The sequence below is a fragment of the Engraulis encrasicolus genome, chromosome 17, assembly GCF_034702125.1.
Source record: "Engraulis encrasicolus isolate BLACKSEA-1 chromosome 17, IST_EnEncr_1.0, whole genome shotgun sequence".
Taxonomy (NCBI): Eukaryota; Metazoa; Chordata; class Actinopteri; order Clupeiformes; family Engraulidae; genus Engraulis; species Engraulis encrasicolus.
The window spans coordinates 17,707,586-17,732,585 of NC_085873.1; the positions used below are offsets into that span (position 1 = coordinate 17,707,586).

A 25,000-nucleotide genomic window follows, 5' to 3' on the forward strand; every position below is an offset into this window, starting at 1 on the left:
CTCAAGGGCCGTTAACGGTCCTCTGGACATAGGTTCCCCACCCCTGCTTTACAGGGAGACATACCGTATAGGCTGGGCTGTAGGTGGTAGGTGGAGTGGGGTGGACGGGAACAAAGGCACCCAGACCCAACTTGTCCTCTCTCGAAAGCCTTTCATACCTCCACTCCCTCACCACCGCCCCCCCTCAACCACCGCCTAACTAAGGGGAAATCAGACAGAACTAGCAATAACAGCCAAGTAGGCACTGGAGACCTGACTACAGCTCACATAAATCTGTGGGAATGAGTAAACCACCGGACTTCAAACAAGCGGCCAGTGTTGAGGCCTCATGGTTTTCTTTTCTTTTCTTTTGTTTTTCTTTTTTTTTTAATTTCCTTCCCTTTTCCCCTTCCGGCTCGCCATCTAAAACATGTCTGCTGTTAATGTTACTCACACACTGTAAACAATCTGTGGATGAAGCTTGGCTCCCTACTGCTGTAACTTGGGTATGCTGGAGAATACAAATAGACTAGGCCTACCGTATCAAGAACAGAGAGACGTATTTATTTATTTTGGAAAGGGGGGATGCAGATGCGCTATGAAAGAGATGATGTAATTCCCAGACAGCGTATCCCTGCGGAAATGACCCCCGCGCGGTTGCGGATGGAAACAGTTTCTCGTCTGTTTTGTCATGAAGAGAGACCGAGGCACTGTGATGCTGCCGCGATGTGATTCAGACAAGTCCCGGCCGGGCAGTTTGTTTTTGACCGTTTTCACCAAGCTTTTCATTTCCCGTCAGTCTCCTCCCTTCCCATCCCATGTACATACTGTTATAATCATGGCCAGCTAATGAATGACTTCATCGGTCTTAAAATACGGGCTTTGGGGTTTGAGTGGAGTGGAGGTTTGCAGCCAATGTGCAAGAACTGTCTGTGGCATTTACAAATATCCGCCAGCAGAGGGAACCCCATGCAAACTTTGATCTATGCTCGCTTCATCTGCCGGAGGGGCGCTCTGCGAACATGTCTGGTGATATGCTTATTGTTTTAACATTTCATTCAGATACCCCCTCTCCCCTCTCGAATGCCCTCTTCAGGTAGGCTATAATAGAGAAGAGGACGAAAAGAAAACACAACAACACCCCATGGAGTCACGGGGGGTTAAATCCGAGAGCGATGAAGGTTATGAGCACGAAGACCTCATCCCCCTTCAAAGTGCTGCGCGGCAGAACATCTGTTCTGGTGTATTCTTCGTCGTTCATAAATACCTCATATCCGTTTTGAGTGGTCTACACCAGGAAGCGTTGCGCATTTAGGGGGAATAGAACAGAACACAGGGAGGCGCTCAGCCCTCCTCTTACTTCCTTTGAATGCTCTCCAAGAGCAGACACGGTGATTATGCATCGTCAATAGATTTTTTTTTACATCATTTACAAGGTCGGTGTAAACCAGATGCTCTGGATAGATAGCCTACATGGTCCAGCCTTGAAATAACGTACAGATTGCATCCTAGTTGATGGGAACAACAAGGTAATAATAATAATAATAATAATAATAATAATAATAATAATAATAATAATAATAATAATAGGCTAATAATAATAATAATAATAATAATAATAATAATAATAATAATAATAATAATGTCGGTTTAACATAGGCCTATTATAACTAGCGGGAGTGTGCCATAGTCTACTGCATTTGCCACTCCAGGGTTACGATATGAAAATGGGTGATTTCCAGAAGGCTAAATATTAATCTCACATGCGCGCGCTCGTGTTTCATAGGAAGGAAACAACAGATGTGGCGTCAGTTGCCAGTGACTCAACTGTGGAGTAACCAAATTAAAAAGGACCACTTCTCAGCATAGCAGCAAAACAAACCGCTCACAGTAATACTCTGCACCACATTTTTAAGATTTGCCCCGCTTGTAAAGGTTTGTGGTTCGTTTAAAATTACATGACGTGTATTGTTAGACTGCTGGCCGTCCCGCTCGCTAATCAGCGCGCGATTGAAAGGCGCCCTTGATGCAAAATTTAATCAACCCACTTACCCTGACTATTTATATCAGTTTCCCCTGGAATTAAGTCACATTTGCACCACTAGAGGGGGCAAACTATGCTTTAGTGGGGAGCTTTTAGTGGGCTGCGGAGTTAAGTTTTAATTCAATGCGGTCGTCTTTGCCTGCACTCCATACAAATCCTCAATTTATTACCCAGCGGGGTGTAGTGTTTTTTTTCCAGTGGTATGCAGTTCGAACAGAGCTATTTTCTGCGGCTAACCCACGGACAAGATGTATATGATTAAGTGCAGCCTGCGCCCCAGCCATTTTTCACTTTTAAATTACTGTACAACGCCGAATCCTTCAGTGGAGTGAAATAATGAAAGGGATACCTCAGCAGGTCTACAAAATAAACTCGAGTAGGCTAGTCTACAGAGAAGTCGGCAGTGATCTTAATTGAATCTACTTGAAAGTATTAATTTGTATAACAATGGAAATCAAACAAGTGACGGGGTATGATATAATCCACCAAGAATCAATTGGCTCGGCAGGCTACCACCACCGAACACATCTTTGCTCCGGGAAGTTTATTTCCCACGAGCTGCATTGACAAGCTGGACAAGTGGATCAATATACGTCAACACCTTATGAATCACGCGCGCCGTTGTTCATTCGGGAGCGGTAAACGAGTTTCTTTCCCCCTGATATCTTGCTGCTCTGGGTGAATTTGCACTCCAAGCTCACAAAACACAGCTGCTTACGACAGTCGAGAGCAAAGACATCCTCTTCAAGCGCTACTGACAAACATTCTAATTATGGGCCCCGAGAAATTCCCTGAGCTCATTACAATTATAATGAACATGGTAAACTACACCAGATGTGCCCACGAGCGCAGTCTTTTGTACAGTGGGCCTTTATGCAGCAATACAGTATTTTTAAGCCATGCAACACATCTCTTCATGTTAAATGATCTGGGCCCACCATATATTTTGCGGAGAATTTATAATATTCAGCTGTCTGCTTTGAATGCGAGTTTTCTTGTGTACTAGGCATGGGAAAACAACTGCTGTTTAACTCACCACCGCAATGGAATGCATAGCCTGGGCCTATATAATATGCTGGCTACAAGATGGAACTTCAAGTCGCTATGCAGAATGATTTTGGATCCACAGGAGAATTCATTCTCTTGATCTACGACTGTGTGATGCAGTGCACGTGGGAGAGAATGACAGACATTGTATGTTATAAAACTGTTTATTACTCATTTAAAAAAATGTTACATAGCAACCTTGAGTGTTGCTCCAAACATTGTCGGAGCTGATACATTTTTTGAGCTTGAGGTTTTAGTCTACCGCTAATACATCAGAAAATTGATTACCCTCAGGAAGATTGTGTTGCTTTCAATTTGTCCTGGTACTTTCCCCCAAATCCACTGTGCAAAGAAATCACAACCGTTTTAAGTTTCTACTTGACAACCATTTTTTCCCCAGCTTGTGTTACACATGATTTAACACAGGCTCCTTGTGAAATGATTGCTTGATGCTGACATGGCAGAAGTGAAGAGTACATTTTCTGCTTTTTTAATATTCGTATTACACACTTTATCTCAGACTAACAGCTGTGGCTCTGAGAAAGATTTTCTATCATGGCCTTCCTTGTGTGCTTTACTAAGTGCTTTAGAGAAGTAAGTTATTTTTCCGCTTAAACTTTTCCTCTTTGTATTCTCTGTCTGGCTTAGTTGTAAGCTCTTGAAGGGTTGTGTGTCCGTTGAGACTTTTTCTAGTCTTTTATCTCATACAAATGGTTCACAAATATACACCTGCAGATGAAAAAGAAACAGTGAGATTCTGACTCCAAAAAAGTAGTCCTGGACATTAACATCTCCCGTCGCAAGTCAGCTACTCCTTCCACCAACGTTTTGCAGTTCAGAGCAGTGAGAAAAATACAGTAGCCAGTGATATAGTATGTATGTGACAAAGTGTTGTAATATTTTTTTGTCCATTTCATTTTTTTGTCATATAAGTATTTACAAGAACGTCTGTCCTACATTTTGACAAAACACATTCCACGTTGCTCTGGTAAACACAAGCCTGTGGCGGCGCCAGGAACAAGAGAGCATCCTGGGGTTGACGCCAGAAAAAAGGGAAAAGAAAAAATGGAGATCTCGTGAAACCTACTTCACATTGTGTTTTTCCACCCTCCTTGTCTCCAGATGAATATTCTCTTTAAAAACAGGAGGACCTGAATAATATTTTTTTATGTACATGTAACTGTGTCACGCAAAAGGCAAGCCTCTCGTGGGTTTCTTTGATAACGGCATCTGATATTTTCTTTTCCCGCTAACAAACGTCTGTCTGCCAGCGTGAAATATGAACACACTAACTACCACACTGTTACATACAAAAAATGCACAAGGATTATATGAAAAGAAATAACTTGTTTTTTCTGTTTTTCTTTGACAGTAAAAGGTGATTACAAGATCTGAGGAGTGTGTGCCTCATAGTGTTTGAAAAGAAAAAAGACAAGAGTGCCCAAAAAAGATTGATTTTAAAATTGCACTATTAGTTACATTGCATTGATTTGTCACTTTACCTGCTTATGTTTTGATTTTATGGTCAACTGTTTGTTTTGTTTATTTTCTTTCCTTTGGACACCAGTGTGACAAGAGATTGCGACCCTTGTCCGGGCCAGCTGCCAGTTCTCCAGTGTGCCCAAAGCAAACAGTACAGGTATCTGCAGTTGCTCTCTGCCCAAGCTGCTGGACCCACTACACATGGAAACCAGCAACACAAGAACCAAAACGGCAGATTGTTGTCGTGCCGTCTGCTGGGCCCCAACAAAGAAAACAGTAACACAAGAACCAAAAGCCTGCCGCCTGGTCGTACCCCCCTTTTGCCAAACAGCCAAAGAGGGTAAATGTGCAAACCGTGAAAATAAAACAGTAAGTGGCTTAAAAAAAAAGACAACAAACAAGAAAAATCAGGTCACTTCCCAGGTCAAAGCATCTACAGTATAAATGTCCACTGTCTCCCACTGGGGACAGTGCTGGGGGTGTGTTTGTCCGGGAGACGAAGCACCATATACAGGAAGCGTCCGTGGTGGGGGGGTTGTGATAGGGAATGTCATTAGAGGTCCATTTGGGGGGGAGGGGGGGGGGGGGGGGGTGTAAGGGTGTGGTGTCACCTAGGACAGTTTAGTGCTGGGGTGCATGGAGGAGAGCTGCGGGGGGCTGAAGGCGGGCTGGGGGTTGAGCGCCGACATGGAGTAGAGTCCGGGGTGGTGCAGCAGTTCTGCGTAGGGCGCGTGGGGCCCCATGGGGTGTTGGTAGAGGTGTGCCGCGGGGCTGGCGGCCAGCAGCTGTCTCTGCATCATGAAGGAATGGATGGCGAAAGAGGGGGGCACCAGTACTTGGTTCTTCAAGTACTGCAGCGGGTGGGCGCCATACCCGGCGGGCACTACCGGGCCAGCCATACCGTCGCACATGTCCTGCATCTGCGACATGAAGGCTCCCGGGTACAGGCCAGGGAAGATGGGGGCGTGGAGAGGGTACTTGTGGGGCCCTTCTGGAGTGTAGCCATTGAGGTGGGTGGTGTGAGGCGGGTGTTGAGGTGGAGGAGGGGGAGGTGGTGGTGGTGGCGGCGGAGGTGTCAGCTCTGCCCTCTTTACAGGTTCTGTCTCGGGCTCCGGTGTCCGTGGTTTGCAAGCGGGGGCTGGGGCGTCGCGGGAGGGCAGGGAACAGTGCATGGGTGTGACGGCGCGCACCTTCTTCTCCGGCAGTCCCGAGCTGGCGTCCATCTCCCCAAGTGACCTCTTGAGAGGCCGCGCGGCGCCCACGCTCTGCGGACAGCTCTTGGTGCCCAGGATGGGCCTCGCCAGCTCCTCCACCTTGAAGCCGATGACCGATGGGGATTCCTCCGCCCGGCCGCCGTTGTGTGAGGGCTTGTCATGGCCCCCACGTGGGAGTGCTTGTTGGGAGTGCGGAATAGGGGACTCCGCTGGGTTCCTCGGAGGGGCCGACACGGTCATTGGAGGTACCCGGCAAGCCCTGGGGTGGTAGTCCAGGCTGGTGCCTTGGCTTCCAGCCGCTTGATAGGGGAGTGAACTGTTACCTGACTTCAGGTCCTGAGAAGGGGGAGGAGGAGGAGGCGGGATAAGAGACGTGTGGTGGGGCAAGCTGCATAAGGAAGGGGAGGAAGGAGGGGGTGCCATTTTGGGAGGCGAAGACTTTGGGAGGCTCAAGTCTGTGGGTTGGTCCTCAGTGGTTCTCTCTCCCCCCGTGTGAAGCTTGTCTTTCGAGGTGAGGCTAGCCCCATGATGGTACCCTAGGCCAATGCTCTCAGGGGTTGGATGTTGCTGGGCGCCGGGAGGGAACCCTGGCATCGCTGTGCTTTCACAGTCCCTTGGAAACGCCTCTCCCCGCTGGAGGTACTTGGCCAGGGGCTCCTTGGTGCCCAGGTGCTGCTCCGCCTGTCGGTACAGGCTGTGGAGGTGCGGGGAGGAGTAGAAGTCGCCGAGGAAGCTGGGAGTGTGACCCGGCCGCGGTGTGTCCGGTTGCTTCTCCAATCCACCGTGCGGATCCACCCTCAGCAGGTACGGCTCGACTGTCGGCCCGGCCTGTTGGTGGTGGAGGTGGGGTTGGTGGGGGTGCGGGTGCGGGTGTGTCGCGTGGGGGTGCGGGTGGGGGTGGGAAGGCTGTGGGTGGTGGGGATGGTGATGGTGATGGGGGACAACGTGTGGCGCGTACGTCTCCACGGAAAGCGGCGACACCCCGCTCCCTTCCCTGCTCAGAGCTGCCTCTTTGTTGGTGGGTCGTGGCGGTGACTGCTCCTCCGGGCCGCCCCCGAGAGGCCTGAAGCTCTGAGCGTGCTGGATCACGGAGGGCCTGTTGATGAATCCGCCGTCCCCTGCTCCGGAAGCGGCCGCCATGGACCCCTGGGCTGCGGACGCCTCCTCCATCCCAACCCCAGAGGCCTTGCTGGGGATAAGCGGTGGTGGAGGGCCGTAGGAGTAACTGTTGGGCAGAGGTGTCCCGCCGCTGACCTGAGACAGCATCTTCTTCTTGGCCAGGGGGGACATGATGCCAGGGTTGACCTTGGGGTACAGGAGTGGGGAACCATAGCCATAGGAGGAGGACTCTTCCTTGCCTGGAAGTTCTGCCCGCTCCGTAGGCATGTCGGGGGGCAGGTGTGGTTGGAGCGGCTGAGGTCGGGGCTGCAGGGTGGGCAGGACCATCCCCACGTGGCTGCTCTGGAGGCTCTCCTGCGGCCCCATGGCAGCCAGCTCTGACGGCTGGCCCATCTTGCTCAGAGGAGGGGGAGGTATGGCCACGAACTCACCAAGAGTCGGCGGCCACTGGCTGGCTATGGCCGGGTGGTGGTGGGGGTGGAGGTGGAGAGGCTTGGCAGGGACGGCCACGGCAAACACCTCCTCGTCTTTGAATCGAGGAATGCCAACGTCCACCTGTGGAGCGGCCACTGCTGAGTCGCCCGCGGGACTCACGGGTCTGCCGCCATCCCAGAGTGCACTGCGGGGTGGGGGAGGTGCAGGTCTGTCCAGGGTGCGACAGATGATGGCAGTGGCATCTGGCTCCTCCTTGATGACCTCAGCTTTGACCTCCACCACCTCCTCATTGTCCTCCTCCTCCTCCTTCTTGACCCTCTCTGTGGAGGTCCTTATCTCGGGCTCTCCTCCTTCTGGAACCTCCTGCTTGGTCTGCTGCTGCTGCTGTGCCTTGGTCTCCTCCTCCTGGTTCTCCTCCAGCTCCTCATTCTCATGGTCCTGTGGATCAGAGAGGGAGACAAGACCAAAAGAGGACCTCATTAACCTTAAAAGGAGTGATTTTTTTAATACAATTGGTTCTACAATAAAAGTTAAGTTCTAAAGTTCCACATCATATTCTATGGAGCTCTTTAGAACTTTCACTGGCTTTCACATTCATGCCAGTGGTGTGATTGGACACCTTTTAAACATAAAAAAATCTGTGGTACACGTGTAAAATATCATGAAGTAATAGTCAGGGCTTCGAACCGGTTCAAGGAACGAAAACGAAAACCAGAAACTTTTTGTATTTTACAGGGAACAGAAACGAAACCGGAAACTTTATTATTTTTTATGTTCTGGAACGGGAACACTTATTTAAAAATAATGGTAACCGGTTAATACCGGTTAATACCGTTCCTCAAACAAACAAACAAAGTCATTATTTGCCTGCGCACGTTACTATGGCGGCTGAGGTTCACGTCCTGTGTGACAGACATTCTCTGACTGAATGGAGAGAGAGCTGTAGATTACAAAGTCTTCACTCCACATCTTAAATAAGAGAAACCACTGTCATACAAAAGGACAGAGTTTGCATTGCATTATTGTAAGACATTGCAGGGAAGTGCGTGCAAAGCACACCGACAATGTTCGGCGTCATTGGGCTTCCATGGCCGCTTCAAATATGCACAAACTCACAATGTCCATCATAGTGCTCCCTGTTACCCAAGTCAGCGTGGAGCGCACATTTTCATCATTGAGGTTTATTCTCTGCTTCTCCGCTTAGGTTGTCCCTGAATGAACAAAATTCTGGAGGATATTCTTTTCATCCGTTTGAATAAACAGTTTTGAATGTAGGCTGACTCATTTACACTTCCGTCTTTCTTTTTTAACGTCAGTTAGGCCTATGGGGAATAATCAGCTGACCGGAACGAAATTAACCGTTCCGGGAACAATAATTTTTGGTTCTAACCGGTTCGGGAACGTCAATATATTGGTGGAACTCAGAACCGGAAACGTTATAATTCCGTTTCTGTTCGGAACGGAACGTTTGGAAAAAAATAACGGTTCAAAGCCCTGGTAATAGTATACTGCACTGGTCGTTACATGCCAAGAAGTGCTAGTAAAATGTAAACAATAACAGATGCAAGAGGGCACAGTTAAAAAGGGGCAACAATCCTGCTGCTTTGATAAAGTGGTGGAGCAGCATCAAAGGTGCTACATTGCTATGATGATACTGTCTGAACTACTAACTTCCTTGTAAAATACTAGTATCACACTCATAACACAGACACATTGACCACTTCCCAGCCGAGAGTCTGGGGTCGCATCTTGTACAACAATTTCATTTTAGTGCTCGGCTGTAACGCTCGGGACAAATGCTGCAGCCAAATAACGCGATCTCTTTTACAAGTACGACTACAAGGACTTCATTTTATTGCTGGCCAACAGCAACACGGGACAAATACTGTACAGTACCAGCAATAACCTCATCACTTTAGAAGACAAGGAGTCCATTTTAGTGCTTGCTTTCACAGGGAGTGGTAAAAAAATGAATGTCTGAATATGGAAAAGACTCCCAAAGTCATGGGCTTGGTTGCCAGTTCCTATAACTGTCTTGGAGACAGGCCTTTTTTTATGCTGAAACATGGGGTCTTTTTCTGTGTGAATAGCAACAAGTTAGAAGGGAAAAGAGTCATGCATAATTCCTGGACTGAATGATTCACAGACGTCCAAAAATAGCAGACTTCAAAGGTGTTGGCAACGTTTCTCCCTCGGTAACCTCTGCCCTGTGAACTATAAGCCACATATTGCTGTCCCCCGGAGGTAAATTTGTAGTTGTATGTGTTTGACATCACAATATTGGCCTGCAGTTCATTCCCCTTTAGAGCTCCGAGCTCCCAAAGGGAAAAAGAGGCGGGGGAGAGAAAAAAATCCACCAGATGGAAGATGTGGTTCAATGAGTATGACTGTCAGACTGAGCCCCTTTCATTTCCCAAGTTAAGCCATCTAATTCCTTTCAAGCCCTCGAAAACATTCTTTGTAGGACTGCAAAAAGGACACAAGACAAAAAAAGTGAGGGGAGGGGGGAGGATGGAAAAACTAAAAATATGAGAACGAAGTCCAATGAGACGAAAAAGAATCTAAAAATCATGTCCAAAAGTCTTTCGATGTTTCGAGTCTTTTTCGATGTTTGCTGCTGGTTTAACACCACCCCACCTTTGAGGGGCTAGAGCGAGCAAGGTCGCCTAAACACAGCAGGATTTACTCAGCACGCATTCCTGTTTCCATGGAAGTGTGCAGAGGAATTATCCACAACTGCCACTGGCCATCAGGGAGATATTCCGGCGTTCCGAATCTCTGTTTGTGTCGGCAGCAGGGGAAGGGGAACAGATGTTTGGTGGGCATCGACAGCGAGCGTCAAACCAAACATTGGCTCACCCCCCCCTCCTTCAAATTACCTTCATCTCTCATAAACACATCTGTGTATGTCGATAAATATATCCTCCCTCTCTTTGAAAACCACACGGTTGTCCTTTTGAATTTCACCGAAACAGAAAGCCGCGGAAATTCAATGATTGCACCCTCAGGTTTTGAGGCATGTGAATAAATTTTAACCCTCAACAATTGCAGACACTGAGAAAGTGTCGGTTCGTTTTTGACCCAGCAGAACCTTGAGCTGGTGGGATGCTTTTTTCCCCGGTTCTGCGTCAAAGGACTTTGTCAGATTTTGTGCCACTCTGGCTTGCAGGCACACATACTGTGGGCAAGGGTGAAGGAACTATGAGGGAAATGAGGGGAGGGGAGGGGTGGGGTGGTAAGGCTATGTTGGGCATTTGACATATGAGGGAGGAGAGGGTGCAATGGGAGGATAGGTGATTTGTATTTGTATGTGTGTGTATGTTTGTGTGTGGGTATGGGTAGGTGGGCAAGGGCTTGATGGGGGCGATTATTGGTGAGTTAGATAGTGGGGCTAAGTTTGAGAGATGAGGGTGGATGGGGTGTGTGGAGGGGGGAAATAAATAGACAAAGTTGTAGAGGCGTGAGTGGAAAGATATGTGGTGTGTGTGTGTGTGGGGTGGGGGGTGGGGGGCAGGTAAGGAGGTGGCTAGTGGGGCTGAGTTGGGGCATTTGAGAGTTTAGGGTGGAGTGTGGGTGTAATATAAGGATAGGTGGGTTGGGTGGGAGAATGTAAGGGTTGTAGAGGTGTGGGTGGAAAGATGTGTGTGTGTGTGTGTGTGTGTGGGGGGGGGGGCAGGGTTTTTATGAGATGACTGGTGACTGGCTGGCAAGATTACTGGCCTCTAATGACCCATGACCGCATGTCAGTTCTCCCCCAGTCACTCAATAGCCCTCGATTGTCTTCTTTCATTTCTCGGTGGCCTGGCATGCGGCAATGATGGTGTGTGTGTGAGCGTGTTTGTGTATGTGTGTGTGCGTCCGTGCGTGTGCATACATGTGTGTGTGTGTCTTTCTGCTTGGTGTATGGGCGGGGGCAGGGTAGTAGTGGCACAGACCAGTGTATTAATCTGAAAGGCGTATGATGCACCAAATCAAGGCAAAGTCAAACACCATCACCTCTAAAGCCGCCACTGATCACTCTGGACAGCCCTGTGCAGCGCGGAGTGCTGAGCGCTCAGAGTGGGGAGCGCTCGGTCAGGGTTGCCAGATGAGGCTGACGATTTCCAGCCCAAAAAATGCTGAAAACCCACCTGGAAGCATTAAATCCCACCCAATTCCATTGATTTCTATGGCCAAAATTGGGTGTTTTTTTCTCCAAAATCCATTTTTACCCACAGACGGCCATACTAAACACCCCAATTGGGCAGGAAACCGCCCAATCTGGCAACACTGCGCTCAGTGCAGTGGGCAAACTCTGAGTCCTCTCACGCTTGTTCCACATTTCCTCCAACCATCTGAAATCTATAAATCTGAGTAAGTGGTCATTCTTGGGATGTTTTTTTCCCTCCTTCTCTCCTTCTCCCTCCCTTTGCCCTCTTTAATTCGTTCCCGTCTGTCTTTCGGTTCTGCTTTTGCACTTCTCTCTCCCTCTCTCCCTCCATCTCTCCATCTCTCTACTCCTCCCTCGTTCTTATAATGGGGGCCTTCTGACTAGGGCTTGGCCTCGCCGCAGACGAAGCGTTCCATTTTCATTTTGCCTCTTGACATTACAATGTACAATCAATTATCCAGAGAGAAGAGAGGAGAGCAGGAGAAGAGGAGAAGAGAGGGCGAGGGGGTAGACGAGTGCAGGGGGCCGTAGAGGAGTGCAAAGTGGGTGGGGGGGTGTAGGGAAGGGCTAGTTTTCAAATTATACGGCATACCAGACAGATGAGCTTTGCCTGTGTGCATGCCACTGGAAAACAACCCAAGATTTTTTATTTTTTTTAAAGAACAGGGATTCATTGTGTTCGTTTGGCTTTATTTCACCACAGTTTTGTATTTATGTATTTATTTATTTGTTTGTGTTGGTTGGGTGAGGACAAAAAAATGAATGCATGAGGTTGGGAGCAGGCTTTTTCTCTCTCCCTCTGTCTCTCTCTCTCTGTTATTCCACCTCTTCAAACGCTTCTAACATGCGCCCATTTTCACAGAGAAAAATGCAAATGGCTCTTTCATCTGAGCAGTAATCATTCGCTTGTTCATGTGAAAATAATTTATCACCCGTTAAGATCCCGCCTGCTTTCCCTCCACTCACTCTCTCTACCCCTCTCCTCAGTTCACTGTTTTTCTTCTCTTTCTCTCTCTCTCTCTCTCTCTCTCTCTCTCTCTCTCTCTCTCTCTCTCTCTCCCCCTTTCTCCAGTTCCCTCTCTCTCTAACACTCTGTTTTTCCTCCCTGCTCGCTTCATGTTTATGCTTAACTGGAGAGACATTTGCAAATCACCATGGATTTATTGGCTTTCAGGGATAAAAATAAGACTGTGGTTTACATAAGATTAAAAAATATGGCAGCAATTCCCCCTACACATTACGACCCATCAGATTTGATTCCAGGCAGTTCAAGTGAAGTCTCTCTCTTTTTTCCAACACCCAATCATACCCCCTCCCTCCATCCCCCTGTACCACCACACCACTCCTCCTCCACCTTATTTGTCCTCTACCGAGGGGCATACAGGCTCGTCAATAACAAGCGATATGTTTGCTTTAAAAAAAAAAAAAATCCCAGACAGTCAACTTTGGCTGTGGCCACTAAGGATTTGAAGACTCAACCAACGATAGATGGGCAATAAAAATGCCCAGGGTGCATGTTCAGCATACACACACACGTGTGTGTGTGTGCGTGCGTGTGTGTGTGTGTCTGTGTGTGTGTGTGTGTATTACTATGTGTGTGGGGGGAGGGAATAACAGCATTTGATTAAGTGCACTGAAGTACTGTGAGTTCGGGGAGATGCTGATTCCACTCAAATAATTATGTTCAAAGCAGCAGCAGTCCCTGACAGGCCCTTGCTGCAGGCTGGCCCAGTGTGACAGCTTATTTGTTACAGGCAGAAAAGGCAAGTCAGTCGGCCTGAAGTGGCCTGTCACGCAGCAGGTTTTTAAAAAACATTTTTCTGCCTTTCTGCCAGCTTTCCTTGCTCCCATACAGTATTCACTTCTTCCACTTGAATCAGTCTGTTGAAAATATATTTGATGCCTTGATGACTCTCTCGCTCTCTCTTTATTACCTCCGCCAAGGAGGTTATGTGATCGCCTGGGTTTGTGTGTTTGTGTGTTTGTTCGTTCGTACGCTGCTATTTCACTGCCTGCCACAAGGTGCGCTTGGTGAGTACTGAGCACCAGCGTGCCTGTGCCTTTCTCAACATGGAACAGGGAGAGACTCGTTTGCCACCAGCTCCAACACCAAGTGCATTTCACCTAAAAAGTTGTTCATCCGCAGGCAGCCTTCATCTGCAGGCAGCATAGAATTCTGTCAAATTAATTACCACCGCTGCCAAAAATATGGAATTTGTGATTGTGTAGGCCTATGTTATCATTGCTGTTGCAAGATGGACAGCGGCTCCCCCCGCAGATCAGAATCATTTAGGTTCATTGCTGTCGAATTAGGCCTAATTACGTTGTCAAAAATATGGAATATGATCGTGTAAGTTCACAATGCTGTTGTGAACTGTGACCTAGGCTAGGTTCACAATGCTGTCGAATTAATTAGGCTACCTTTGCCAAAATAATTTATGACTGTACGTTCACAATGCTGGTAAAATTCATTACATCCCCTTTGCTACATTTAAAGTTAACCCCAAGTTGTTTGCGAGATGGACAGGGACCAGAAAGCCCGTCAGCATGCATAATGGCCGAGCACCGGCGAATATTCCACACGGGTGTAGGCTACCTGCGCCATTCTAAACAGTAAGGAACAGGGTGGGAGTGTCTCCTTTGACGCCAGCTCCAACACCGGTGCTATCAACCTAAAAAGTTGCTCATCGGCAGGCAGCCTTTAGGCAACATCCTCGTTGAAGTTAACAAACAGTCCTGTGAAATTAATTACAGCTGTGTGTAGTGGAAGTGTTGCGAGATGGACAGTGACCACCGCAGATCATTTTGCTTGACAATGGTTGACAATGTCGAGTTAATTAGGTAGCCTACCACCGCCAAAAAAAATGGAATTTGTGGCTGTGTAAGTTCACAATGCTCGTCAAATGCATTACACCCCCTTCACTAAATTTAAAGTTAACCCCAGTTGCGAGATGGACCACAAGCCCGACCGCAATGCCAGCGGACTGATTAACAACAGTGAATAGTTATTTTCCATGAGGAATAGGCTAGCCTACAGGGAAGGAAATGCCGCTTTAGCCGACATCGCCAAGACCAACCAGTGGCCCATGAGAATGATGCATATAGCCTACCATAGGCAAAAAATAAAAATAAATAACCTAACTCTTCTGTGGTTGTTTTCAGTTTTGTTGGTCAAAATCATTCATTAGGCCTAGGCTACAGTTCTATTAGCGCGTGATAAGCTTTCAAAGCCGGTTGATTTTGCAAATGACTGAACTGACACAATGAATATGTCATTTTGAAAATTTTACACAGTAGGCCTAATAGGCCTATCATTCATATTTTCAAAGTGATTATTTTTGTCTAATGCCATGCCTTGGCGGAGGTATGTGCTCTCGGAGCACTTTTCTAGTTAGCCTTGCTTTTCAGTGTTTTTTCCCGCTATGAGTCCACCCAATCAGCCAGCTAACCAATCACACAGCGCAAGTAAAAAAAATCTGGCAGTGAAATCACCATTGCACAACGCCTCGTTTGCTCAAAAATTTGAATAAAGTAAAAGTGAACCGTAATCACTGTGGAGTCATGTCTGATGATTTACTCTTACCGTGCGAACAGACTGCCGGCATGGAAAGCATCTGAAGTAATTGACTTTGTATGGTAGAGCAAGTGGCAGAAGTGGCAAAAGCGAGAACACCGTTTCTAGTGTTGAATGCGTCAAACGCCTTTAAAGAGAAGTTGAACTTCAGCTAAAAATATGTAATGAGCTCAGCGCCAGCGGGTGGCAGCCAATGGATCACAGTTTTCTAAACACGTGCTGCGGTTGGTCACTCCCCCTGATCGAATGCTTAAGGTTGAATGGTTTGCCGCGCTCATCGCCCCTGATCTGTGCTTTCCAGGCAGGACCCTGCAGCGTTTCAGCTCTTTCATCGCCGACTGTCTGCCTGCACAATTAGACCGAGTCTGCTAGCTTCACACTTGCACCTGCATGACTGGAAGCTTGTGTATCAGGACTTACAACTAATATACTCAGGAATTGCAGTCAATAGTCAACATACAATTTTAAAACATTAAAGGTGCACTGTGTAGGAGGTGGCCAGCTGTTCATTGAAACTGTGCCATATTCTACTGCCATATTTGATCTCTTCGTGAATATTTACTAATTAATAAACTAACAGTTACTACTATGACCAAAGTACAGTAAGTTTTTCAGCTAAAAATGTCTACTTCTGGAAATTCAAAATGGCGGACCATGGAGAAGATCCCCCTTCTTATGTATGAAAAATGTAATTTCCCCAATCATAATGAATACTTGGAATTTGATGGACGTGGTAAGTATTCATGAAAAAGGTAACATTTGAGAATGGTCAGCATGAATTTTGGCCATAATCTACTAAATATATTACACAGTGCACCTTAAACGTAATCATACTGTAAATATGTCCTTTTCTGTAACATGCCCCGTTTCCACCCCTCATATCTTACCTCAGTGCTTTCAGAGTCTTTAGTAGTGGCCGCGGTGGCAGCGCCGGTGTCCTTGTCGGCCTTGGGCCTGTGGTTCTGCTCCTCCTTGGACTTCTTAGTGCCGCTTCCGGCTTTTGTCTTGGTGCCCGTGCCACCCTCTTGGCCGGTGCCATCCGACTTGCGAGGCTTGACTGGGGGCAGAGGCTTGTCCTCCTCACCCTTGGTGAACCTCTCGTATGGAAGGATGAGCCTGGAGGAGAGAGAGAGAGAGAGAGAGGTGGAAAGGGTTACATTTCAGGGTCATTTCCAGGACTCCTAATTTGTTTGGTCCGCTTATCAACGTTGTATACTGGAAATCCACATTGCTAAAATGGAATCGTTTACCAGTGCTGACAAATAAATGGTCAAATTTCTCCCCCAGCCACTTAGCAGTAAATCATTATTTTGTGTCTGAATTCAACCAGCTGTTATGTTTTAGCCAGAATTTGGCCGGTGGGGATTTCCACATGTTTGTGTGCGTGCGCAAGCATGGGTGTGCATGTCTTGTGCCTGTGTGTTTACACATTACCACTAATCCACATACTTGTGGTAATACCATCATTGTAAGTGTTTATGTCCACATCTGACATCAATAGCATCATTACTATTATTATCATAACAGACACTCTTCACTTTAAATCATGTATAATCTCAGCTATTACAGTAAATACAATAGCAAGCTTCGCATATACAGTATTAAAGACAGATGGTTGTTTACAACATCACAGACTAAGTGGCATACCAGAAAAAGACACAGTATGTGGCATTTAAAACAGCTATTGACCGTAGCTGTATAGAGATTCCTCAATATTGTTAAAGGCCACAAAATAAATGTGTGGTGTTGGCTATTGTTACATTATTACTACATTACACTCAGCTGATGATCTTATTCAAAGCAACTTGCAGTTATGTACAGGGTATTGGTTACAATCCCAACAGTGTGGGGTTAGGTGCCTTGCTCAAGGGCACTTTAGCCATTGAGTTAGAAAGTGAGTGGAAGGGTGGGATTCGAACTGGCAACCCTCTGATCTAAAGTTCATCTCCTTAACCACTAGGTCATGTAATGGCTGTTATGTGCCATGGTAGCCTGGTAGCCTGAAGTGTCGGGTAACCTAAAAGGACTAGTGTGCAATATCAGGTGACGCTTTGTTGCGGATTTCACAAATATTTTTTGGAATATGCTTCAATAATGCATATTCATGTGGTGGACTTGTAGTCATACTTGCATGTGCCAATGAAAAGTGGGGAACACAATGCGGAAACTATCAACAGCATGACATCATCAACATGTGCCTGTTAGCATATTTAGCTAAATAGAAGCTTCGGTCCCAGTTGGAAGTCGATGTAGCCTCTTAGCATCTCTGTAGCATCTTATTTTTCCTCAGCTCACATTTTAGATCGCAACTCCTCATTCAACACGGGTTTGAACCTCATGCTGCAATATAGCCAGTAAAACATCTATACTAGGAGCATTTAAAAGGTATATTTATGAGTTAATGCTCTGAGCAGATTTATTACAGCTATCTGTCTCCCTTTCCCACCCCCCCCACATGCCTTAGGGGCACCGAAGCATGCAGAACAAATTTCACTTGATCCTAATTAGAAGCATTTGGGTTTCCCAGCAGCCAGCAGTCGGTGACATTAGCCTCCCTCGCCTCGGCTGAGCTGAGCTGAGCCCCATACTCCTGGCTCTCCCCGTCAGGACTGACAGGTGGCCCACGGGAGGCAACAGAAGAGAACACTCCTCAGGAACAACACTTAGCAGGCCAATATAAAGATCAGAGACGTCAGAGGGAAACACAGAGGGGAGGGGGAGAGGAGAGGAGAGGAGAGTGGAGGGGAGGGGATGGGAAGAGAGAGGGGGTGCAATGTGATGATGACAGAGAAAGACAGATGGAGAAAAGGTGGAGTGTGAAACAGGTGATGTAAAGGTATGTTATTGTAAGAGAGGAGTTGTACTATATTGTGCGCGTAATTACATTGCAAATTATATGGGTATGTGAGTCGGGGACAGATTATATAGGCAAAGGCCGAGACAGAGAGAGAAAAAGACAGAAAGAGACTGGGGAAACCTGAGAAAGAAAACAACCACAAGACCTTTAGGGAAGAAAAACAAAACAGAAAGAGAGAGAGAGAGAGAGAGAGAGAGAGAGAGAGAGAGAGAGAGAGAGAGAGAGAGAGAGAGAGAGAGAGAGAGAGAGAGAAGAGGGGGAAAAAGAGGGGCTGGGCTGTGTAATTTTTCTCTAAAGCGCTACACGGTGTTTCTTTTTCGTTGCGTTTTTTTTAAACATGAAATTGAACACATGGGGAGATTTGCTCCCCTTATCTGCTCTGGGCGCTGCCGTGGCCGATCTGAACTGCAGATAGAGCCGTGGTAATTGGAGTGGGATGCCTTTCTCTGTAATCACACTTTCTGCTCTGCTGGTTTTGAAGTTCTTTTTCTTTCTTTCATTCCTCCTCTCTCTCTCTCTTCTGTTCTCTTGGTCTCCATCTCTCTCTCTCCCTCTCTCTCCCTCTCTTTTCCCTATTCCTTTTTCATAATGTGCTCAGTTTGATTAATGAGTTGCCGTGGAAACAGTCGGAGCCGCCCGGAATTATAAATATGTGCGCATGCGACGACGGGGCTCGGAGGCCGTGTTTTTTAATTTATTTCTTTTTTTTATTTATTTTTTTCCAGGCGGCGATCAAAATGCACTTTGGTGCTCACAAATCGCACTTTGAAACGAATGAGGTGAAGGAGGCGAGGCAGGGAGAGAGGCATGCGCTGGAAACATCAGACAAGCTAATTCTGACGAGCCTCCTGCATCTTAATTAATTCATATCTCTCTCTCTCTCTCTCTCTCTCTCTCTCTCTCTCTCTCTCTCTCTCTCTGCCTTGCCTGATTTTCTTCCTTCAACCTCTTATTTTCAATCACCTGCTGCGGGGACAAAAAAACATTCCACTCCCTCCTTCGAGGTTTTTTTCCCTCCTTTTACTGCTTGCATGTACTGTTTTGCATCATTCTCTGAGAGATATTTCTAATAAAACTTAGATGGGGTAAGATGGGGAGGGGGTAGGGTGGTGTTTCTGTAGGGTGGTGTGCGTGTCTGTGTGCATGTGGAGGCGAAATTGGGGAGGGGGCATTATTCTTTTAGTGCAAGGAAGAAGTCATTTTCCTCTATCGTATGTTTGCCCCCGATTCTCTCTCTCTCTCTCTCTCTCTCTCTCTCTCTCTCTCTCTGTCTCCCTACACACATGCTATCAGTTCCTTCTCTGTCTGCCTCTGTCTCTCTCCGTCGCCGACACCAATGTGCTCCGCTCTCCGCCTGAATGAAGTGAGCATGCCCAGATCGTGGTGAGGGGACGGGAAGGGAAGGGAAGGGAAGGGGAGCTGCTGCTCTCTTGGCCAGGCCCTGGCCCCGTGCCAGCAGGCAGAGCTGAGCAGCAGCCCTGGGGAACCATTCATCTTCAGATCCCATTACCAAAAGAGTTTAAACATGTTACAGCTGCTAAAACCAGGGAGAGGTAGGGAGGGAGAGGGAGAAGGAGAGGGAGAGGGAGAGACAGACCTAGAGAGAGAAAAGGAGACATGAGTGAAGGAGAGAGAGAGCTTGTGCATGCTCATGTGTGAGAGAGTGAACGATAGAGAGAGTGAAAAGGAAAAAAAACAACAACACTCGCTTCAGTTCCAGACAGCACTTTTGACTGTCCAGGCTGCTTTTCTGCTGGATGCGCAGTGCAGTTACGCCAGACACACTGGAAAGAGCAGAGCAGCTGTGGCGGAATGAATACCTGATCCCCCCCACTATAATTTTGCTCCATCCACACCAGTATTTATACCCCCTCAACACACACACGCGTGCACACACTCACGCACGCGCGCACACAAATGCCCTGCGATCCCTTGCCCTCTCTCCTCCCTGCTGTTTATGTAGTGACAGTCCAACAGTGCACACAATGGCTTATCTTGTTTAGAGTTTAATCCCCCCCCCCCCAGCCCCCCCACTCCACATCCCCAAATCTTCAGCTCTGGAGGCTACAGTGTTTGTTTTTTTCCATGTCCCTCTTGGCATCCCCATCACCAGCCCGGGACACACGGTACACATGCACAGCAAATTTTGAAGTGTTAATATTTTAACACTTAAAGAGTAGAGTCAACACTAGGAGTCTGCAAGTGTTGAATAAATACTGTACAATATGATTTAGCACGCACCCACAGGCCTGCACACACACACATCCGTGTGCGCACGCACAAGCACACGCACACACACACACACACGAACACACGCACACTGCCCTCACCCCTTGTACACCCACTCCGGGGGCACTGTTTGGTCTCATGACTCCTCTGCGCTCATGTGTAATGAGTAAAATTACATTGACCTTCTATTCTCCCTCTCTTGTTCGCCAAATTCCAGCCTGTAATCAACATCAGATGTTGACGTTTTCCATGTGTGTGCTTGTGTATGTGTGTGTGTGCCTTCAGAAGTAAATATGTGTGCATCTAATTGCATTTGGAAATAAGTGTGTATCTAATAATGTAAGCGACTGCTAATGTATTTGGTGAATTTCCCCCTCCCATCTCTAAGTTTTGACTGTGTGCAACAGAGAGTTTCATACAAGTTGGGCAGAGTGAAAATACCTTCATTGCGAGGGTCATAAACCATCTCTAGCAGGGCTAGACATCATGACAACCAATATCCCTCTTATCATCTCTCTCTCTCTCTCTCTCTCTCTCTCTCTCTCTCTCTCTCTCTCTCTCTCTCTCTCTCTCTCTCTCTCACACACACACACACACACACACACACGCACACACACACACACACACACACACACACACACACACACACACACAATCACACACACATATGCACACGCTCACGCACACACACTCTCCATTTCTTTCTTTGTGTACCAGGTAAAGGTACACCGCCACAATGACACACCAATCATCGCTCATCACCACAGCTCGCTGTCTTCGACACTCCAGCAACACTGACACTACAGTAGGGAAGCTCCCACCACAGTACAGGCACTCAGTGCTGTCTCTTCAAGTCAGGTAGTGGCCACTCGACACATGTTCTCCCAACGAGAAGCGGGAGATGAACGAAAAAAAAAAAACATGTTGGAAAGAGGTCAAGGAAAATGGTCTGTGAAATGTCTCTTTTCTTCCTTCTATTCTGCTTTTTTCCCTTTTTTTCTTTCTTTTTTTTGAGGAGGCTGTTTCTCTGTGGGGCCCCTGAGCTGTCAGATGGACAGCAGAATAAGGAGATTATATACAGCAGCAGCAGTACAGCTGGCCACGGGCACCAAGCCAGCGGAGGAAATCTATAGTTAAATGTTCCTTTTACATGACACAGGGAGAGAGAGAGAGAGAGAGAGAGAGAGAGAGAGAGAGAGAGAGAGAGAGAGAGAGAGAGAGAGAGAGAGCGAGAGAGACTGTGAGAAAGAGATGGAAAAGGAGGGTAAAAGGATGAAGTGTGGTAAATCGCCTCTCTTTCATGCTCCTCATCTGTTCCTATATGTCACTAAGTGTGTGTATGTGTATGTGTGTGTTTATGTTTAAATGAATAAAGATAGAGGGCCTGAAAGAGGTATTTGCATGTAGAGTATCTCAAGCCAGTTACAACCAGAGATACTGTGAAGACAGACCAGGAGGAATATATCAAGGGGCAGCCCTATTTGTTTTGCAACATTGTCGAAGGGAAACACAGTCCCCTTTTTGTCTGACATGGGCCATGCCCCACTATTTTTTTCTGTGCACAGCCTTATACAAGTCGATGTAGTTTTTGCATTATTTAATCCATGTAACTACAGCAGGATACCCAATAAATATAGCAGTGTAGAGTAGTGTGCAAATAAGGCCATTTCAAAGATTAACTGTGGCTCTTAACGAATGGGAATATTGTTTGGCTTATTTTTGGTTTATATTGGTTTACTTTAGTTATTTAATTTATACAATAGGCCTAATTAATTTTGTTTCGCAATGGTTTCCCCCAAACCTGCTGCGGCCCCCCTAGTACCCTCACACACCCCCCCCCAAGGGGTCCCCGACCCCCATTTTGAAAACCACTTCACTATTGGACTCGTTCCTTGCTTCCTGATGGACACTTTTTTCCAACATTCAGTATTACAAAACGAGTTACAGAAAAGCTACATGTTTAGGTGAGGTCAAAAGGGCAGGGGAGGGCCCTGAGCGCCAGGCCAAGAACAAAGGGCTCAAACTGGGGGCCCAACTGAACTGTACTGTACTGTGCTGTACGGTGCTGACAGCTGATATAGATCTACACAGAAACCTGATTACATCTCTGAACATGGAAACTACTCAAAACTCAAAAGCAGTCACAAGGTCATTGTTGTTGGGGGAGGGTTTTTTGAAGGGGACAGAGTGTGTGTGTGTGTGTGTGTGTGTGTGTGTGTGTGTGTGTGTGTGTGTGTGTGTGTGTGTGTGTGTGTGTGTGTGTGTGTGTGTGTGCGTGCGTGTTCATGCGTGTGTACGTGCCTGTGCGTGTAACTCTTCGCATGACTCAACTTATTCCGTGGAGGTTGATGTTGCATCGGTGCTTAAATCATGTACGTGGGTGTGTGGCAGTGGCATTCACATTTCAGCATCAGTTTACACAAATCATTCCATGTTATCACTGTTGTAGAATATGAGTTAGCGCCAGTGTCTGTTTGCTTGTGTGTGTGTGTGTGTGTGTGTGTGTGTGTGTGTGTGTGTGTGTGTGTGTGTGTGTGTGTGTGTGTGTGTGTGTGTGTGTGTGTGTGTGTGTCTGTGTGTGTGTGTGTGTGTGTGTGTGTGTGTGTGTGTGTGTGTGTGTGTGTGTGTGTGTGTGTGTGTGTGTGTGTGCGCGTGTGTGTGTTTGTGTGCATGCCTCAACATCCACCACCTGCCCAACTTGTGTCATTCCATCACAGTTGCTCAACAGCCTCACTAATATGAGTAATAAAAACAACCCTGCCAGTCAGTAAAAAGGCTCTTGGCAAGATCTATCGCCCCGCTGTGTGTATACGATTTTTTTTCCTCCTCTCATTCCACCCCCACCCCCCCAACGTTCCAAAAGTTGATCGTAGCCAAGTCTATAATTACTTCTCTCGTCTCACACTGAATGAAGAGCTAAGTCTGAAACGAGAGGCTGCTGTGGTGGGCATGGGAAAAGGAATTCTGGGTAAACACAGCAGATTTAATAAGAAATCTGCACCATGCGGAGGTTGAAAAAAAAAGGAAAAGGCAAAAAAAAGAAGGGGGAAAACGGGGGAATGGACGAAAAAAAAGGAAAGACAGAGAAAAAAAAAAACCAGCCCGCAGCGGCATGGACCATCTGTAATCACGGGCTCTCCTCTCTCTCTAGTTGGATATTTTTATTATGGCTTCTATTTCAGCGCCTCTCTCACCAGCGGCCCAGTTCATTTGCAGGACAGCGTAAGAAACATGGCCGCCTGTGTACTATCACTGGGTGCATCCCAATATGTGACCTTGCCTCCTCCACTTGCGCTTGTCTCCTCGCCCCGCCTCCTGGCCCCTCCTCCGTGGAGAAAACGATAAAGTTTCCCCGCTGTCAGCCTAGCCACAACAACTTTTGAGGGACTATTTTTCATTCACCATAACAATTGCAAACGAGAAAAAGACTCTACAATTGAGCTTTTGCAAGATATTGAAATATAATGCTGTTGTCAGTGATGTCATCATGACGAGAAGCGAGTGGAGGAGGGAAGTGGAGGAGGCAAGGTCCCATATTAAGATGCACTCACTGTCTGTCAAATTGCACACTTGTGCACTCCGGCACTATGTCTCAGTGCTTAGGGCACACTGACTATGCATTACATTACATTACACTTAGCTGACGCTTTTATCCAAAGTGATTTAAGAGTTATTTACAGGGTGTTAGTTACAATCCCTGGAGCAATGTGGAGCTAGGTGCCTTGCTCAAGGGCACCTCAACCATGGAGTGTGGTAGGGAGTGGAAGGGTGGGATTCGAACCTGCAACCCTCTGATCTAAAGTCCATGTCCTTAACCATTAGGACACGGCTGCCCCACTACGCACTGAAACATAGTGCCCGAAGTGCAAAAGTGCACCACTTGAGACACAGATTATGTGTCTGTTGACCCTGGCTAAGCTAAGCTAGGCTAGCAGATGCAGATTGGTGAACAAGAGTGTGTAAAGGGGCAGGATACAGTTAGAAATAATAGGCCTGTGTGTGTGAATGTGAAGGAACGAATGCACAGACACAACAAACACACACAGTAAATGCGCACAAACTCACGTAAACAGCATGCTTGTGCACCACAGATATACATACACACCAGCCACACATGAACATGCATGCATACATGCTGGTACACGTACATAGATAATACATCTCCATTTGCATGGTAGACAACTGACAGACACTGTTTAAACTGTAGCCACTTACAATACAGCCTGCGTTTGATCAAATCAATACACACACAGAAACGCACGCCCTCCCATGACCTTGCCATAGAAGCGACAGCTCAATAAAGGCGGTTACGCAGCTACACTAGGGCTCAGAACAAGGGAGCAGGGGAGGAGTGAAGGGAGTGGAGAGGTGGAGGAGTGGAGGATTCGCAGCTACACAGGGCTCTGAACGAGGGAGTGGAGGAGTTGGTGGAGCGGTGGAAGGAGAGTTGGAGGGAGGGGTGGAGGTTCTCGGCATGGCGAGCCAGCCAGGAGGGGCTGACGGATGACAGGGCAGACAGCGAGAGACGGCTAGCACTCCAGCAGATCCATCAGAGGAGAGGAGGAGGAGGAGGGGGAGGAGTTGGAGGAGCGTTGACAGGGTCAGGCTGGCCAAGAAGTCCTACTGGGTCACTCCAGCCAACTGGAAACCTCCTGACACACATACACTCTCTCATGATCCCAAAGCCAATCAGCCTACTACAGTTGCTGCTACTACTGCTAATACTACTGACATGGCTACTACATCTGCTGCTGCTATGACTGCTAACCTACTGTGGCAACGCTTTATTTTAACAGGACTTTAATTACAGCATACTTCCTTATTAGATACAGTGGAATAACTGTTAGAAACACTGCTGTGTTCTTTTATC

The 25,000-nt window shown here is 47.2% G+C and overlaps 1 protein-coding gene across 1 annotated transcript in view; it reads right to left on the reverse strand.

The window, feature by feature from the left end:
• Positions 1 to 2,436: 2,436 nt before the first annotated feature.
• The window catches only part of arid5b (AT-rich interaction domain 5B), a 143,695-nt gene continuing 121,131 nt past the window's right edge, over positions 2,437 to 25,000 (reverse strand). The window contains exons 9-10 of the mRNA XM_063221915.1: positions 15,932 to 16,160; positions 2,437 to 7,758 (exon numbers count right to left, since the gene is read on the reverse strand). Of these exons, the coding sequence (XP_063077985.1) occupies positions 5,164 to 7,758; positions 15,932 to 16,160 (2,824 nt within the window). The 3' untranslated portion in view covers positions 2,437 to 5,163. The remainder of the gene's footprint in view (positions 7,759 to 15,931; positions 16,161 to 25,000) is intronic.